Below are 18,354 nucleotides of genomic sequence, written 5' to 3'. Positions count from 1 at the left end.
TCGATTCATAAGGGAACATCCAATGTAGGGAGTCAAGCCCGACAAGCTCATCAGAGATAATGACTTGCTGGAGCTCGTTTCAGGGCTCCTTAAGGCCACTGCAGATACTGTTTGGGACAATGTGGCTTCTGGAAGTCTAACCAATGGACACAAGGACTTGTCATGGATGGCCATTCAGGGGGGGACTGTCTCTGAGGTCATTCATGCATGCCTCTGGCCTGTTCAAAACCAGGCACTGCCCCAGGTGTCATTATGTGGAGGAAACGACTATGCACATCTTTTGTTAGTGCCCCTTTGCACAGCGTCTATTGAATGCCCTGGAACCTGAACCTAGAGACTCGGTACCAAGGAACAACCTATCTTGCCATATGGTGCTTTATGGACTAATTCCTGGGGTTCACGACGTTAAGGCCATCCAGGAAACCTGCCGCCTTATGAACTGTTTTAAGGATGCTATATGGTTGGCCAGGAATCACCTCACCTATAACAGGGAGGTGTCACAGCGAGCGCTCCGGTCATCCCCTCTGGACCGGAGCGCCCGCTGCCTCAGTCCTCAGCCCTGGGGTCTCGGCGTCTCTCGGTCAGTCGCGCTGACCGGGAGCACGGGTTCCTCGGCTTCAGAGACGCGGCTGGCGTGGCGGCTGGTCCCCGCTCACGCGCCGCGTCCCTGCCCGGCTCACCTGGTTCTTGGCGCGATGCTCCCTGCGCTCCTACATCCCGGCACGCACGGCCCCGCTCTCTAGGGCGCGCGCGTGCCGGCTTCAGTAAATTTAAAGGCCCAGCGCACCGGTAATTGGTGCGCTGGTTCCTCACTTCCTACTGTGTCCTCCTTATATAAACTACCTCCCCCTTCCTGCCTTGCCGGATCTTTGTGCCTTGTGCCTCTGAGAAAGCGTTCCCTACAGTGTTATTGCCTTGCCAGTTGCCGAACCCGTTGCTACTTTATACTCGCCTGTGAACCCTTGCCGCCTGCCCTGACCTCTGCTACGTCTGACTACGCTCTTGCCTACTCCCTGTGTACCACGCAATATCAGCTACCAGAGAGGTCGAGTTGTTACTGGGGGATACGACCTGGTAGTTACTGCCACAGCAAATCCATCCTGCTATGCGGCGGGCTCTGGTGAAGACCAGTAACTGCTTAGAACCGGTCCTCGAGTACAACCCGTGTCATCGCCTCTCTGGTCCAGAGGATCCACTACCTGTCCTGCCGGTTCGTGACAGGAGGACATGGCCGTCCTGGACTGCCGCAGGCTAATCCATAGCCTGCTTAGAGACTATTCCATCTTGGACAGTCCGGACATCGATGAAGAAGAGGACTAACGCCCTTCTACTTCCCCACCTCCTTGCGTGTTTGCTGAATAGTTTGGCCCTGTGATCCGCCCCTACCTACCCCCATAGATCCCACACCCCACCCCGATCACAGACTGTAATGTATTGTTGTTCGACATTGTTTCTTTTATAATGAGTGATGGAGCGGAGTGTTAGTGTAGCATGTGGTATAGTGTATAGCTTAGGGAACCAGTGCTGTATATTGTACTGTCATGCTTTGCATGATTGTAATTTATTGTTTGACTTGTAATGATGACTGAATGATCAATTAAGCTCTTTCAACGCCTTCTTATCATTTAACAGTTCACTGGTAGGGACAGCAGGGATGGTGCTGCAAGGAGGAGGCAGGTGTACCAGGGTATTCCAGGGCTGGTGCCACAACACCACTTAAACGGCTGCCGGTAAGACCTGTGTCCTCCAAGTCAGGTCATTGGCCCAGGGAGTTATGGAGATGAGGTACTTTTATACCTCGGTGAGTGGTGACCTTGAGATGCCTAAGCTCATTGGGGATGGCGCCTTACTGAATGGCAGCACTGCACCATATCTCTTCACTTTTGGCATTGTTCTATAATGGCCTTCTGGCTAGATTTGAGAAATTGTTGTAGATCCTACCAGATGTCTGGGCAGTATTGCACACTGCTCACATCCAGTTATTTTTTTTGTAAGTTTTCTGTAAGTTGTTCGTCACTAGTCTTGTCAGAGTGCAGTAGCCCTTCTGGATGGGTCTCCTGGTGGTCTAGGCGCTCTCTGGGGAGGTGAGTGTGACCATCGGGTTCCTCACCTCACTGCAAAACCCGGGCAACTCTGCATGGGCAGGATGCAATCTGTATACGGCTCCTTGACTGATATCTTGGAATGCATAGGTGGATGCCGGGTCCCCTTACCTGCCTCCTCAGTGCTCCAATGCTCCAGGTAGTTATAAACAGTGAAATAAACATGGCGTTGTTTTTTTGTTTTTTTAAATTTTGCCCCACAAATGTTTAGTTTTTTTACCATAGATTTTGTTATGAAATGATTGATGTCATTACAAAGTACAATTGGTGGTGCAAAAAAGAAGCCCTTATTTGGGTCTGTACATTGAAAGCATTGTGATTATTTGAAGTGGAGGAGAAAATTGGCCTGGTCCTTAAGGGGTTAAGTGTGGCATTGGTTTCCGAAAGAGTGACTATAACGTACAATTATCCTGTTGGTGAATAATAAACAAGGATTTTTCATCTTTTTGCCCATTTCTCTAGTCACATCCAGTTGTTTGCATAGATAATGTGGTGTGCGGAGTCATCAATGAACACAGGGAGATAGATTTTTAAAATTCTTTCTTTAGTCCTTGTGTAAAATAATACAGAAAGTTAAGTTTCATCTAGCATTGTTTGAAAACAAAGCCATTAACTTGCCTATTGAGAAATATGTTTCCTTAGTTATTGGGAGAGGGACAATGGAGATCTCCCCATAGGACTGGATGGGGGACTGGAAGAAAGCTTTCAAAAACACACACCAGAGACTAAGTCCATAGGAAATGAATCTAGGTGGCTAATTCTAATTTTCCCATTTATCTTCTGTCGTCTCTACAGTTTTTAAAAAGTTCATAGAAGTTCGACATTATGGTTTGGCTAAATGATGTGGAATTTTATTTTGTGTAAATTAAAATGTATGTTTCAATAGGACCTTGAAATTGATTGGATACAAAAATGATTGGTACGGAGATACAAGACTGGTCCATATATTGGTATGAAAACAGAAATTTCTTCCTGTCTGCAGAGGAGAGGAAAGCAGCAGGAAACCTGTACTCTAGACTTAAGGGGGTACTCCACCCCTAGATATCTAATCCCCTATACTAAGGATCTCCGGCCCGCTAACTCGGCATTGTGAACATTTATGTTCAACACTCGGCTTCGTGCTGCCGTGGTCGTGATGTCAAGCCACGCCCCCTCCATTTATGTCTATCGGAGGGGGTGTGACGGCTGTGGAGGGGGGGCATGGTGTGACATCACCACCACAGCCGCCTGAAACTGGTGCCCCAGCGGCCAAACCCCCATGATCAGACATCTTATCCCCTATTCTTAGGATAGGGAATAAGATGTCTAGGGGCAGAGTACCCCTTTAAGGATGCTAAGGGCACTAATCAGCTAGGCCTAAGGATAAAGGTCTATTGATTTGTATATAAAACCCTGGTGTCCAATGATATTCTGACCAGTTCTTGGTGTCTGGTTGTTTAAAGCACCGGTCTTGATAGACTTTTTTTGCTTCTACATTAAACTATATATCAAAATCAGAAGAAGGATTAAAAGGGCCTTTAACTGGCAAGGACTCTTTATACACTTTTGTTACCATAGATGGACACTAAAGTTGCAAGAATAATAACTTATTAGTCACATGATCCTTCAGGGATATGAAAAAAATAACATTTGTGTCCTATTCGCAAGTATGGTAGAAAACATTCAGTGGTGTATCCCAACTACCCATTACAGCCCCATGGGATAGTTGACAATTGTATCAGACTATCATATACTATATTTGCAATGTGTTCTGTTTTCTACACTAGAGTCATTGGGATCTTCTCACAGAAGTTTTATGTCTTATGTCTTTTTAGATGAGCGAGAAGTATGGGCCGGTGTTCACCATTTATATGGCCAATGACCCAATGGTGATCTTAGCAGGTTATGAATGTGTAAAAGAGGCCTTAGTGGATCGCAGTGATGCTTTCAGTGCAAGAGCTGTCACAAGTTTAGGTCAATTTGTTTTCATAGATTTTGGTAAGTTTTGTTAAGTTTAGTAATGAAGTTAATAATAATGAAAACAACACAAACATGGTTTGACAATGTGCCTGCTGAAGAGGTATTTATATGCCAAATAAGAAAAATATGTTTAAGGGGTTGTCTCATCTCCAATGATTACCTCACTCTGCTGCTGCTGTCTGCTCAAAATTACCAAGATTACTAGTGGATGGACAGGGGGGGGGGGGCAGAGACAGATCATTTGCATCTGTGTCTGACAGTTCCAAAGCTAATGAACTATTGCTGCAGCTGTCAGACATGATGGACGTGCTGAGATAAGCTTGAGCAAGGAGAGCAAGGAGCCTGATGTGTGCCCAGCCCAGGAGCTTTGTCCACAAAGTGCGACATCTCCACTGATGGTAAAGCAAAACTAATGAACAGAAGCCATGACTACCAGAGGTCAAATAGAGGGGAGATAAGGAGTGATATCTACAGAACCAGGCAGGTTTGCTTAACCCCTTAAGGACGCAGGACGTAAATGTACGTCCTGGTGAGGTGGTACTTAACGCACCAGGACGTACATTTACGTCCTGTGCATAACCGCGGGCATCGGAGCGATGCCCGTGTCATGCGCGGCTGATCCCGGCTGCTGATCACAGCCAGGGACCCGCCGGCAATGGCCGACGCCCGCGATCTCGCGGGTGTCCGCCATTAACCCCTCAGGTGCCGGGATCAATACAGATCCCGGCATCTGCGGGAGTTCGCGATTTAAATGAACGATCGGATCGCCCGCAGCGCTGCTGCGGGGATCCGATCATTCAGAACGCCGGACGGAGGTCCCCTCTCCTTCCTCCGTCCGGCTCCCGGCGTCTCCTGCTCTCGTCTGTGATCGAGCAGACCAGAGCAGGAGATGACCGATAATACTGATCTGTTCTATGTCCTATACATAGAACAGATCAGTATTAGCAATCATGGTATTGCTATGAATAGTCCCCTACGGGGACTATTCAAGTGTAAAAAAAAATGTAAAAAAATGTAAAAGTAAAAGTAAAAAAAAAGTGAAAAATCCCCTCCCCCAATAAAAAAGTAAAACGTCCGTTTTTTCCTATTTTACCCCCAAAAAGCGTAAAAAACATTTTTTATAGACATATTTGGTATCGCCGCGTGCGTAAATGTCCGAACTATTAAAATAAAATGTTAATGATCCCGTACGGTGAACGGCGTGAACGAAAAAAAAAAAGTCCAAAATTCCTACTTTTTTAATACATTTTATTAAAAAAAATTATAAAAAATGTATTAAAAGTTTTTTATATGCAAATGTGGTATCAAAAAAAAGTACAGATCATGGCGCAAAAAATGAGCCCCCATACCGCCGATTATACGGAAAAATAAAAAAAGTTAGAGGTCATCAAAATAAAGGGATTATAAACTTACTAATTTGGTTAAAAAGTTTGTGATTTTTTTTAAGCGCAACAATAATATAAAAGTATATAATAATGGGTATCATTTTAATAGTATTGACCCTCAGAATAAAGAACACATGTCATTTTTACCATAAATTGTACGGCGTGAAAACGAAACCTTCCAAAATGAGCAAAATTGCGTTTTTTGTTTTAATTTCCCCACAAAAATAGTGTTTTTGGTTGCGCCATACATTTTATGATATAATGAGTGATGTGATTACAAAGGACAACTGGTCGCGCAAAAAACAAGCCCTCATACTAGTCTGTGGATGAAAATATAAAAGAGTTATGATTTTTAGAAGGCGAGGAGGAAAAAATGAAAACGTAAAAATTTAATTGTCTGAGTCCTTAAGGCCAAAATGGGCTGAGTCCTTAATCAACTGGCTCCAGAAACTGGCTTATCAACTGGCTCCAGAAAGTTAAACAGATTTGTAAATGATTTCTATTAAAAAATCTTAATCCTTTCAGTACTTATGAGCTTCTGAAGTTAAGGTTGTTCTTTTCTGTCTAAGTGCTCTCTGATGACACCTGTCTCGGGAACCGCCCAGTTTAGAAGAGGTTTGCTATGGGGATTTGCTTCTAAACTGGGCGGTTCCCGAGACAGGGGTCATCAGAGATTACTTAGACAGAAAAGAACAACCTTAACTTCAGAAGCTCATAAGTACTGAAAGGCTTAAGATTGTTTTAATAGAAGTCATTTACAAATCTGTTTAACTTTCTGGAGCCAGTTGATATATAAAAAAAAAGTTTTTTCCTGGATAACCCCTTTAAAGAAGTCAATTGTAAACCTGTTTGTGCTGCCATACTCTATATACATATAGAGACATGATTAAGGAGATGGAAGTGCTATTTTGCACTAACGTTGTGTAAAGAAGCATTGGAATTAACTTTGGTCACCTCAGAGAGCTCTGTATGATACTTCTGCGCCTCTTGGGAATGCTCCCAGCCTGGGAAGGTGACAAGTGTGTCCAGTCTGTGGGAGCCAGAGGAGAACCAGAGACTGGTATGAAACAAACAAGGTATTTGCAAAGTTAAGCACTAGGCTCAAGAGCTGACACCTAGGGAAGCTATGTATCAGTTAGAGGCCAGACAGCCAGGATTTTAGGTTGATCTGTTATGTGAAATGTATACTGTTTGTGTTTTATATAGAATAAAATAGAATAGAAATAAAAAAACTAACTTACCCCATGAAATGACAATCCCTTTGAGCTAAATCAATCCCCAAGTGGTGACAAACCAATAACTATGTACTTAGGTTTTTCATTGAATGGTTATGAGTAGAGATGAGCGAACTTACAGTAAATTCGATTCGTCACAAACTTCTCTGCTCGGCAGTTGATGACTTTTCCTGCATAAATTAGTTCAGCTTTCAGGTGCTCCGGTGGGCTGGAAAAGATGGATACAGTCCTAGGAAAGAGTCTCCTAGGACTGTATCCACCTTTTCCAGCCCACCGGAGCACCGGAAAGCTGAACTAATTTATACAGGTTAAGTCATCAATTACCGAGCCGAGAAGTTCGTGACGAATCGAATTTACTGTAAGTTCGCTCATCTCTAGTTATGAGTCTATGTTGGACCCATTTAACAGACCACCATGCACCTTAATAATCATATGCTGGGTCACTTGTATATATTGACGCCAGACTAAACTGGAAGATCAAGGACATAGCTTACCCTCTAGGAAACATCCACCATATAACAGCGGTTGCACACTAAGGTAGTATGAGCTGGGACCTCAAACGCACAGCTCATGCAAGGCAGCCCAAGAATTGTGAGGAACAGGAGGCTTTTTGCCAGGAAGAATGGGCAGCTTTACCATCTGAGAAGATAAAGAGCCTCATCCACAACTACCACAAAAGATTTCAAGCTGTCATTGATGTTAAAAGGGGAAATACACAGTATTAAAGGGGTACTCCAGTGAAAAACTTTTTTTTTTAAATCAACTGGTGCCAAAAAGTTAAACAGATTTATAAATTACTTCTATTACAAAATCTTAATCTTTCCAGTACTTATTAGCTGCTGAATACTACAGTGGAAATTATTTTCCATTTGAAACACAGAGGTGTCTGCTGACATCATGAGTACAGTGCTCTCTGCTGACATCTCTGTCCATTTTAGGAACTGTAGGAGAATAGGAGAAAATCCCCTTAGCAAACATATGCTGCAATGGACAGAAATGTCAGCAGAAAGCACTGTGCTCATGATGTCAGCAGAGAGCTCTGTGTTTCAAAAAGAAAAGAATTTCTGCTATAGTATTCAGCAGCTAATAAGCACTGGAAGGATTAAGATTTTTTTAATAGAAGTAATTTACAAATCGGTTTAACTTTCTGGCACCAGTTAATTTAAAAAAAAAAAAAGTTTTCCACTGGAGTACCCCTTTAAGAACTGGGGTATGTAAACTTTTGATCAGGGTTATTTGGGTTATTTGTGTTGTGATTATGATTTAAAAAGAGTAAACACGGTTGTTTGACAATAAATGGCTTCAGCCAACCACTAACCATGAGTGAAAGAAAAGTTTTTGTGTTATTCAGACTGCTGAGACACAATTAGCTCCTAGCAGGCTATAACTACCCCTCCCCCTTACTACAATAAATACTTAAATAATAACTGACACAACAACAATTTAACTTTTCCGTGGGTGGGGATCGGCCACAGCTTTATTTATAAAATTACTTATATAAATAACAATTTAACTGTAACAAAGACACTGATTGGCTTCTTACCAACCCGAGAGGTGCTGCCACACCGTCCTGTGTGGAGGTCTACCCCGGGTTGACCCCGCTTTCACCGTCTTCTTACCGCCAAGCTGTGACTTACAATAAACAAAGATACAAAAAGGGAGGGAGGGAGGGCAAAACTCCGGGTCCTGGGCAGATTGAGGGGGGAAGGGAGGCACCACAGCTATAAATACCCAGGGGAGGGCCTCTGAAAGCCCGGGAAACTATTAAACCCCTGATTGGTGCACTCCTTCCCCCCCCACCCATGGGACATACCACTGTAGCCATTTGCAAGTTTTACAGGCGGGGGAGGGGGCTAAAAACCTTGCCTGTATATTTCTTAACCTCTTACTGCTCACCAGTCAGGGGGCAAGCTAGTTATGCACAGCTTGGCCCTCCATATTTTCTGAACAATAGTTAAGAAATCATAAATTCTGCAAGGGTATGTAAACTTATGAGCACAACTTGTACATCCAGTACTGTATGCATCCCCGCTCACTGACTAAGCTTTCTGGCCGGGTGCTGTATTCATAGCTGCTCAGTACATACAGAAAGTCCAATGAGAAGCCATGTCAATAAAGTAGTGCATCACAGAGTAGCGCCCGGAAATCAATATTCCAGCCATAGACATCTTATCCCCAATCCAAAGGATAGGGGATAATATGTCTGATCGCGGGGGGCCTACTGCTGGGGACCCCCCTTGATCTCTTTGAAGCACCAGCATTCTATGCTGGGCTGTTGCTCCAGTCTCAGAAACCTCTGTGTTTCTGGGACTGGAGACGTGACGGCATGCCACATCCCCTTGTGACGCCATGCCCCCTCTCTTCATGTCTCCCATAGACATGAATGGAGGAGGTGGCGTGACATCATGAGGGGGCGTGGCATGCTGTCACGTCTACAGTCACGGAAACACAGAGGTTTCTGAGACTGGAGCAACAGCCCAGCATAGAATGCGGGTGTTGCACGGAGCGGGGTCTCAGCAGCAGGCTTCGGCAAAAAGAGACATTGAACCTGGACCCTTGTAGATGCCTTCTGGCCTGGAGGGGAAGGGTGGTTAGGTAAGGGGGGGAGGGAGCTCTCTTCTTTCGGAGAAGGGCTTTGAGATGGACTGCATCCTCGTGCAGTTTTTTTTTTCGTGTAACATGGTTGCACTTTTTTCTTGCACTTGGGCGATAGAGAGCATGTTTCTTGGCTCTTAGAAAAAGATAAATAAATTTAACAAAATGTAATAAATAAATAATTGATGCACAGATTCTGCTACTTTAAAACAACAGGCCAGAACATTCTTCCAATGTATATGTACCACCTACACCAACATGATCTCACATCTCCTTTCCAACAATTGTAATCTTGTTACTTTACAAAGGTTCTTATCTTACTGCCGGTCTAACACTTCATTTGCTATTGACCAAAAGGTGTAATCCTGAGCAACGGGGAGCGCTGGAAATTGTTGCGTCGATTTTCACTCACCACATTGAGGAATTTTGGGATGGGGAAAAAAGGTCTTGAGGAAAGAATCCAAGAAGAGGCCCAATGCCTAGGAGAAGAATTTAGGAAAAATGGAGGTGAGTGAATCCTCAAAATATCTTACTTCATAATAATACTAAAAATGACATCTAAATGTACAGTCAGCAGTGGGGTCAATTGGAGCGGATGGCCCATACTTGACATTGATTTTATATGTCATAGCTTTTAGCTGCCTCTGCACCCTCTTTAGCGACATCCATGGCTGTCATTAGAGGTAAATAACAGGTGAAGACTTCCAAGGAAGGAGTGGGTTTCAACGATGCTGACCAGGAGCAAGCACGTCAGGTAGGATAAGAAGGTTTATTGGATAAAAGAATGCAACGCATTTCACCAATGCCTGATGAAAAAGCACAAGCGTGGTGAAACGCGTTGCATTCTTTTATCCAATAAACCTTATGCTACCTGACGTGCTTGCTCCTGATCAGTGCCATTGAACCCTACTCCTTCCTTGGAAGTCTTCACCTGTTATTGTTCATTTGGTCGGGGAGGCTGCAGACCGGGTTTATTGCTCATTCACGCTGACCATTGTTGTGTGTGAGTCCATACAACCTCCTATGGTAAGAGTTCCTAGTTACATTTGTGGATTACCTATAGGCAGTTTTAAGCTACGGAGCGATCTTCCATTTTGTTCTAGTAGAGGTAAATAACTTTTTTCCTGTACTTTTTGAACTCATAAAACGTACCCATCAGATCCAACAACATTTTTTTTTTTAATATATCACTTAGTACCTAATCCTGACCATGTACATCTAATTTTTATGTGTCTAGCATCTTAATTTATTTTTTTATTACACTTTTTATTTAGCTCACTAGTCTGAATTCCTCTCAAAGGGAGGGGGCGTGACCTCACTGTGCAGGTCTCCACCCCCTTCTCTCAGTACGCTGTCTGCTCACATCTCCCCTAGCATTAGCAAAACTGCAACTCCCAGCTTGTCCTCACTGACAGTAGCGGGACACAAGCTGACAGTGGGAGGATTTTTCCTCCAGCTATGAGCCCTGCGCTCACAGCTGTCAATCAAGGAAGTGTGTCCATGACATAGGGGATGAGGCATGGACACAGCAGGACTAGTATGTGTCCAAGCAGGCGGAGGGGGAGGGGGGAGGGGGTCAGTTGTTTGACTGGCTTTTTCTGTATGAAATAATGAAAAGTTTCTAATGAAATGCTTTACAACATATGAAAAGTTTTTGTATCTTACAGTGCCCATTTAAGCTTTATCCTAATTTCTTCCTAGATACCCCTTTCGATCCAACTGATCTGCTACGTCTGGCTGTCTCCAATGTCATCTGCTCCATTGTATTTGGGGAACGTTTTGACTATGGGGATGAGAAGTTCATGACTTTGCTTTCTTTACTAAAGGAGCTCTTCCTAACTCTTGCTTCTCCATGGGGTATTGTAAGTAGAAGTCTTTTTCCTTCATTTATGTGTGCAAGACGGGAAATAAGAATCTTTTACCTATCACAAAATTGGTAGGGGTTCTCCCTGTTGTATAGACTTTCTGGATTTGCCCTTGCACAATCTCCTCTAAACACTTAAAGGGGTTATCCACCATAAGGTGATTTTAGTACTTACCTGCCAGAACTAGGTATTTTCTGTTGGCTTTTCTATTGGAAACTGGGTATTTCCTGTGTGTGACGGTGATCTCACAATTCTTGCCCCAATATTTATTTTTAACAGCATACAAAATTAATCATGTCTTGGGATTTCCCAGGATGCAGTGCAACCTGGGAAATCCCGAGACATGAGTAATTTTGTACGCTGTTTAAAATAAATATTGGGGTGATAATCACAGAATAATTGTGAGAAAACCGTCACACACAGGTACAGACACTATATTATGAACTACACTAACTTTACAGCCCCTGTAACATAGTCAAATAAAAAAAAATCCTGGAATACCCCTTTAATTGCATATTTTCCCACAGCTTCTTAATGTCTTCCCCAAAACCCTATCGTACATCCCTGGTCCTCATCAAAAAGTCTTTACAAATCTTGTAAAATTGAAAGCATTTATTCTGGAGTCTGTAGAAAGCCACAAGAAGACGATTGATTTGAATAGTTCCCGGGACTTCATTGACAGCTTCCTGATAAAGATGGAGGAGGTAGTGTTGTTCACATCCATTGAACTCTCCACATAATAGATATTCATGTACAGTAGATTCAATGTGATCATATCTCTCATTTCATCCCACAGGAGAGGAACAATCCAAAGAGTGAATTCCACTTCGACAACTTATTTGGCACAGTAATTGATCTCTTTTTTGCTGGAGTAGAAACTACCAGCACAACCCTAAAATATACCTTCCTTATCCTGCTAAAGCACATAGATGTAGCAAGTAAGCAATTATTATCTATATGGAAAATGTTCGAGGGGAAACATTCCGTAAAGGGGTTATCTAGGATTTTAAAAATGGGTCTCTGTTTTTTTTGTTTGTTTGAGTGGTGGCCTAGTACAGGAGTTGCACCCCTGTACCCTTGCTGCCTTGTTATTCAATGTAATGTACTTATATTGTTATATACCTTTAATGTTGCTATGTGTTGTAACCAAGGAAAGTACAAGTGACATGTGACCCACAGAGTGACCTATGGGACCCTTCCAGAGTCTCCCCCATATAAACCCTGGGTGGAGCTAGTTCAGTCTCTTAGTCTTCTCATCTCTAGTCTCTTGAGTACATGCTAAGGAACAGTCAAGACCTGGAGAGAGTGTCTAGTGTCCTGAGGAGGCCTAAAGAGAGTGTCAGGTGTCCTGAGGAGGCCTAAAGAGAGTGTCTGGTGTCCTGAGGAGGCCTAAAGAGAGTGTCTGGTGTCCTGAGGAGGCATAAAGAGAGTGTCTGGTGTCCTGAGGAGGCCTAAAGAGAGTGTCTGGTGTCCTGAGGAGGCATAAAGAGAGTGTCTGGTGTCCTGAGGAGGCCTAAAGAGAGTGTCTGGTGTCCTGAGGAGGCCTAAAGAGAGTGTCTGGTGTCCTGAGGAGGCATAAAGAGAGTGTCTGGTGTCCTGAGGAGGCCTAAAGAGAGTGTCTGGTGTCCTGAGGAGGCATTAATGGGGTATTCTGGCCTTATACTTCTTATCCCTTATTCAAAGGATAGGGGATAAGATGTATGATCGCATGGGACCCTGCCCCGATCTCGGTGGGACCTATTTTATAGAATGGGGAATGTGTTTTACTTTCTCTATAGTACTCTATTGTAAATCTAAATGTGAAAACATTTAAATGGGCACTCTCATTAAAACAAATTTTTGCTATTGCACTCCTTATGGTAAATGAAAAATATTTCTAATATACTTTGTTTAAAAAAAATGAAGTTTTCTATGTTTTATTTGTGCTTAAAAAAGCTCAAGAGCACATTTTCCCCCATCTCATACACAGACTTAGGACCGAAGTCCAAACACAGGAAGTGCCGCCTGGAGTGCTGAGGGGGGGGGTCCAACCAACAGCATATGGCAGTTAGGGTGAGAGGAGCTATGATTGGATGAGGCTGGACACACCCCCTCAGCACTCCAGGCTGCACTTCCTGTATTTTGGCTTCGATCCTAAGTTTGTGTATGAGATGGGGGGGAAATGTGCTCTTGAGCTTTTTTAAGCACAAATAAAACATAGAAAACTTCATTTTTTTTTAAACAAAGTGTATTAGAAATATTTTTCATTTACCATAAGGAGTGCAATAGCAAAAATTAGTTTTAATGAGAGTGACCCTTTAATCTTTTGCTCAGTAGTTACAAGATACTTAACAGTTACTGTCATTTGGCAAAACTTTTGACATGTTGTTCAGACATGTCAAAAGTTCAGATCACACCAGGTCTCACTGCTGAGACCCTCTGCGATTGCGAGTTACCCTTGGGTAAAGTGCTGGCTATCACTCTACTTAAGTTATTCCATTAGACTCCATTGCAATAAATTAGATGGAGCAGATGGCCTAGGACTGAAAAGCACTGCCGTGTACTTCACAGGGTAATAACTCGTGACTGCGGCCGGTCTCAGAAGTGAGACCCAGTGCAATCTAAACTTTGACAACATGTCAAAAGTTTTGCCAAATGACAGTAATGCTTTAAATACAAATACATTGTAGAAACATACGCAGACGGTGCAAGGAATTTTTTGTCTACACAGGCAAAGCTGCATTTTGGTGTGGACTAGACCAGTGTGTCTGAATCCCCTGCCAATAAGTGGCTGAGGAATTAGATTTTTGTGCCCAAAACCCTCATCTGAAATGAACTATATTGAAATGCAATGTATGTACCTAAACAGGGAAGATACAGGAGGAGATTGATAACGTGGTTGGACAAAGTCGTTGTCCTAAAGTGGAGGATCGGGCCAAGATGCCATATACAGATGCTGTCATTCATGAGATCCAGAGATTTGCGGATATCACACCTCTGGCTGTCCCACATGCCACTAGCAAGGACACAGTATTCAGAGGATACAACCTTCCAAAGGTCAGAAGATTTTGATATTACAGGATTCTTTTTAGCCAAAGACTGGAGTGGATACACAGGGAATGTACAAACGAAGAACTAACAAATATATTTTCTTTTATATCCAGTTCTGTGTATAGAAAAACAGAACTAATGTCCACAAAAAAAAAGCACCACATCTGTCCTTAGGTTGTGTGTGGTATTACAGCTTGGCTCCATTTTCTTCTATGTACATGAGCTGCAATACCCCCCACAACCTGAAGACATGTGTGGTGCCATTTTTGGAAGAAATAAGCTCTGTTTTTCTATTCCTGGATAACTCATTTAGGCTGAGTTGTCAAAAACGCCCCTCCTTTTAAGGGTTAGGCCTATTGTATTTTTACTTCAGCCTCTCCCCATTCTACAATAAAAATCGTTAAGTCACATCATGAAAGAATCACATGACTTGTCATGGGGGAAAAAAAAGCCCCCCCCCCAAAAAAAAAAAAAGGCCAAATAAAAACCCCTATTTTAGAAAAAAAAAAACTGCCACAAAAACTGTATCTTAAAAGTATAAAAAGAACACCCAAAAATATTTGGAAGCCTAGCCTTGTGGAGATCTACAATTGTAGCTGCACTTTTACAGTATTGTATATTTCCCCAAATAATGGGGAAATATACCCCAAAAAAAAAGAATAATCTCCTAGAAGTGTCTTTCAAGCTGATGAAAATCCACTGGAATTCACAGCTGGAATGCCATACATACATGCCTTTTAGTCATATGGACAGCATCTAACCAACACATTTTAATAACTCTCTTTAGCCAAAATATTTCCATTGGCAGATATAACCAGTAAATACGTAAAAAGTGCACCAAAAAATCTAAAATTCACATTGCCAACTTGCTGCATCTTTTTATTTATGTCAATGATTTTAATGTTATTACTTCTATTTTCAGGGTATAATTGTTGCCCCGTTACTGACATCTGTATTGAAGGATCCTAAGTATTTCAAGAACCCTGAACAATTTGATCCATACCACTTTTTGGATAAAAACGGATCTTTTAAGAGCAATGAGGCCTTCCTGCCATTTTCTGCTGGTAATAATAGCATTGTAACCTACAAAAATAATTTCCTAAATATTAGAAAGAAAATACACAGTGCTGCATTTGTTGTGTGTTTGTGTCCCTTTAAAGGAGCATTGTATCCTTAAATGTGCATTGTCACTCTAAAAAACTTTTGACATGTCCCACAAACATGTTTAAAGTTTTGATCAGTCTCAATGCAGCCAAAAGAAGCGCTCGGCTAAGTGCTTCACTCCCTGGCACACTACACTGTTTCACACCCTGGCAAAACTACTAACAATTGTAGTTTTGGATATAGCTTTCTGGGAGAAGCAACTGGATATCCGAACAGATTTTAACAGCCCCTAACCTTAAAGGGGTACTCCGGTGAAAAACATTATTTTTTTTTAATCAACTGGTTTCTGAAAGTTATACAGATTTGTAAATTGCTTCCAGTACTTATCAGCTGCTGTATACTACAGAGGAAGTTGAGTTGTTCTTTCCAGTCTGACCACAGTGCTCTCTGCTGAAATCTCTGTCCATGTCAGGTACTGTGTAGAAAGGAAGGGCAAATCCCCATAGCAAACCTCTCCTGCTCCGAACAGTTCCTGACATGGACAGAGGTGTCAGCAGAGAGCACTGTGGTCAGACAAAAGAATAACTCAGCTTTCTCTGGGGCATCATCAGGCAATTTTCAACTGGTAATAATTTCATTGTAAAATACAAAATAATGTAATTAATTTTAGGGGGAAAAACAGTACAGCACTGCATTTGTTGCATGTTTGTGTCTATTTACATGAGCATTGTGTCCTTTACTGTCACTTTTGACAATCCCTAATGACTTGCAGAGTATCACTTTTAAAAGTACGCTCATCTCTACTGACAACAAAGTGACACATACTCTGCTTTTACCCACTTGTACCTGTGTTACTGAAAAACATAAAGTGATTAAACAATATGTTTGGAAAACTTCCGGAAAACAATTTTTTTACAACAATTTTCCTGATCGATTTATATGCCACTACAAAAAACTGGCACGCTTGAATATGCAATTAAAAATGTTTGCAAACACTCAACTCAACACTCTTTTTTCAACATTTTTCCCCACCTATTTTTATGCATCTTGTAAAAACTGGCATGCTTGAATAAGAGATTAAATAATGTGTTTGCACAGCTTATACAAAATCCTGTATTGCAAACAAAAAAAACTGGCACAATTAATGATACAGATTTCGCCCCTACTTGCAGCGTACTGCAGCTGCTTTCTCTGCACACTGCTTTGGAATATTGTAGTAGTGGAGTGATCCTATTTCTATCTCAGGTGTTAAGTATCCAATGCACACACTGAAGGGGAGGAGGAATATTCATAGCTGTTTTCACTATTATTTGGGTGTAAATTGCAACAAATTTCAATTATGTCACATTGTCAAATGACATGTCCCTAATTTTCACCCTATTTACACCATGAACCGCACTCTTTTTTAAAAGGCCTTGGTAGAAAAGCGATTATATGCACCAAAAATGTATTTGCATTAACTAAGTCTACTAATAGGTGGTGCTGACTTAGAGTAGACAGTGTACCAGATTTTTAAACATCCTTAACCACTGTTAAAAATCAGTTACAATCTTAGACTGCCTTCCTTAATATCTCTTTCTCAGAGTTATTCCTTTTTTTTTCTCCCACACTGTCCCTCACAGAGATCTGCTTCTTACAGCTGCACTCTCTAAAATGGTTATAGTCCCTCTCATCTACCCATACTCCTGTTTAGCTGTAAGTTGTTTGCAAAACTTTAACTTACCTAAGGTTATGCAATCCTTCTCCTGCTTACAAGGTATTTTTGGGCAATCCTACGGTCATATGATCCTCCTAGATTTTCCTAAGGTTCAGAGGAAATATAGGTTTGCCAGATTCTGTTCACTCAACTGTCAAAACAACCAACCTTTACCAAGTGAACAGTATGATCGTGACATGTAACAATCATGTCACAGGAACATAAATGAAAGTTGTGGAATAGGGCCACCTTTGCCCTTCTTTTGCCCAACTCATATACATTACAGATTCCTAAAGGCACAGTAACTTTACACCTTGTCACCGTGACCACAGTTAACTGACCCCAATTGCGAATCCCAGACCACCACTTTTTCCATACACTGGAGTGGGAAGGTAACCATACTTGCATGCAGCCCTCTCCATTGAACGCTATGGCAGTTATGTATAATGACAAGCAAGAAAGTTAGACCATTAATGTTTTATATGGGAATGCTTGTTTATTTCTGTGGAATTTATACAATTTCAACCAATGCTTCCTTGTTTTCAATGACATTAAAGTGACTGTGCAGCATCTCCACAGTATACTGCATATAAAAACCACAATATAACATATTGTTAGATATAGTTAGATATAGGCATAGCATAGGACCTAAAATAATAAAAACACCAAACTGTCAGCAGGTGAATAATTTGTGATCGGTTCAGTGAAGAAACTTTTTCTGTTTTATTATCCACAGGAAAGAGGAGTTGTCTCGGAGAGGGATTAGCGCGCATGGAGATCTTCCTCATGTTGACCACTATACTGCAGAAGTATAAACTAAAATCCAATAAAGCTCCAGAAGATCTTGAAATTACACCTGAACCTGGAAAAAATGGAGCTGTAGCCAGAACTTATCAGCTTTATGTGGAACCCCGATGACGAAAAGATTATAAATAAAGTTTATAATTTAGAGAGTGTTGCCTAAATCTGTAAATCTTAGACATCATGGGGGGAAATGATTAAACTTTGTGCCTAGGAACAGTAAAGATATTGCCAATAGAAACCGATCAGATTAAAATTTGTATTTCTTCAATGCCTTAAAAAAAAAAAAAGTAATCCAAATGGTTGTGACAGGTTAATGATCCTCTGCACAAGGTGTAAAACATTTCCCCCAAAGCATATGGACAATGTAGAAGGTTTGAGCAGCACTTTTGGACAAAAATTGAGGCTCTTAGTACACTTTTTGATCCAAACATGTACCCCATACATCATGTGGAGGTGGCCTCACTTCGGATGGGAGCCTAACACGCCCACTCTACTCATTTCTGGTGAGCACACAGGCCGGCATTTATCATTGTGTCTACCCTTTTTTTCCATCTATATTTGGTGCTATTTTGTGTCCTT

At 41.9% G+C, this 18,354-nt stretch overlaps 1 protein-coding gene across 3 annotated transcripts in view; it reads left to right on the top strand.

Annotated features, from left to right (window-relative positions):
- The window catches only part of LOC130290409 (cytochrome P450 2C8-like), a 77,135-nt gene extending 59,246 nt beyond the window's left edge, over positions 1–17,889 (top strand). For all 3 annotated transcript variants that reach the window (XM_056538022.1, XM_056538023.1, XM_056538021.1), the window contains exons 2-9: positions 3,917–4,079; positions 9,634–9,783; positions 10,978–11,138; positions 11,669–11,845; positions 11,938–12,079; positions 13,990–14,177; positions 15,094–15,235; positions 17,708–17,889. In XM_056538022.1, the coding sequence (XP_056393997.1) occupies positions 3,917–4,079; positions 9,634–9,783; positions 10,978–11,138; positions 11,669–11,845; positions 11,938–12,079; positions 13,990–14,177; positions 15,094–15,235; positions 17,708–17,889 (1,305 nt within the window). The remainder of the gene's footprint in view (positions 1–3,916; positions 4,080–9,633; positions 9,784–10,977; positions 11,139–11,668; positions 11,846–11,937; positions 12,080–13,989; positions 14,178–15,093; positions 15,236–17,707) is intronic.
- Positions 17,890–18,354: the final 465 nt, after the last annotated feature.

Source organism: Hyla sarda, chromosome 9 (genome assembly GCF_029499605.1).
Source record: "Hyla sarda isolate aHylSar1 chromosome 9, aHylSar1.hap1, whole genome shotgun sequence".
Taxonomy (NCBI): Eukaryota; Metazoa; Chordata; class Amphibia; order Anura; family Hylidae; genus Hyla; species Hyla sarda.
Note: the sequence above shows the minus strand (reverse complement) of the source record. Positions and strands in the feature narration are given on the sequence as shown.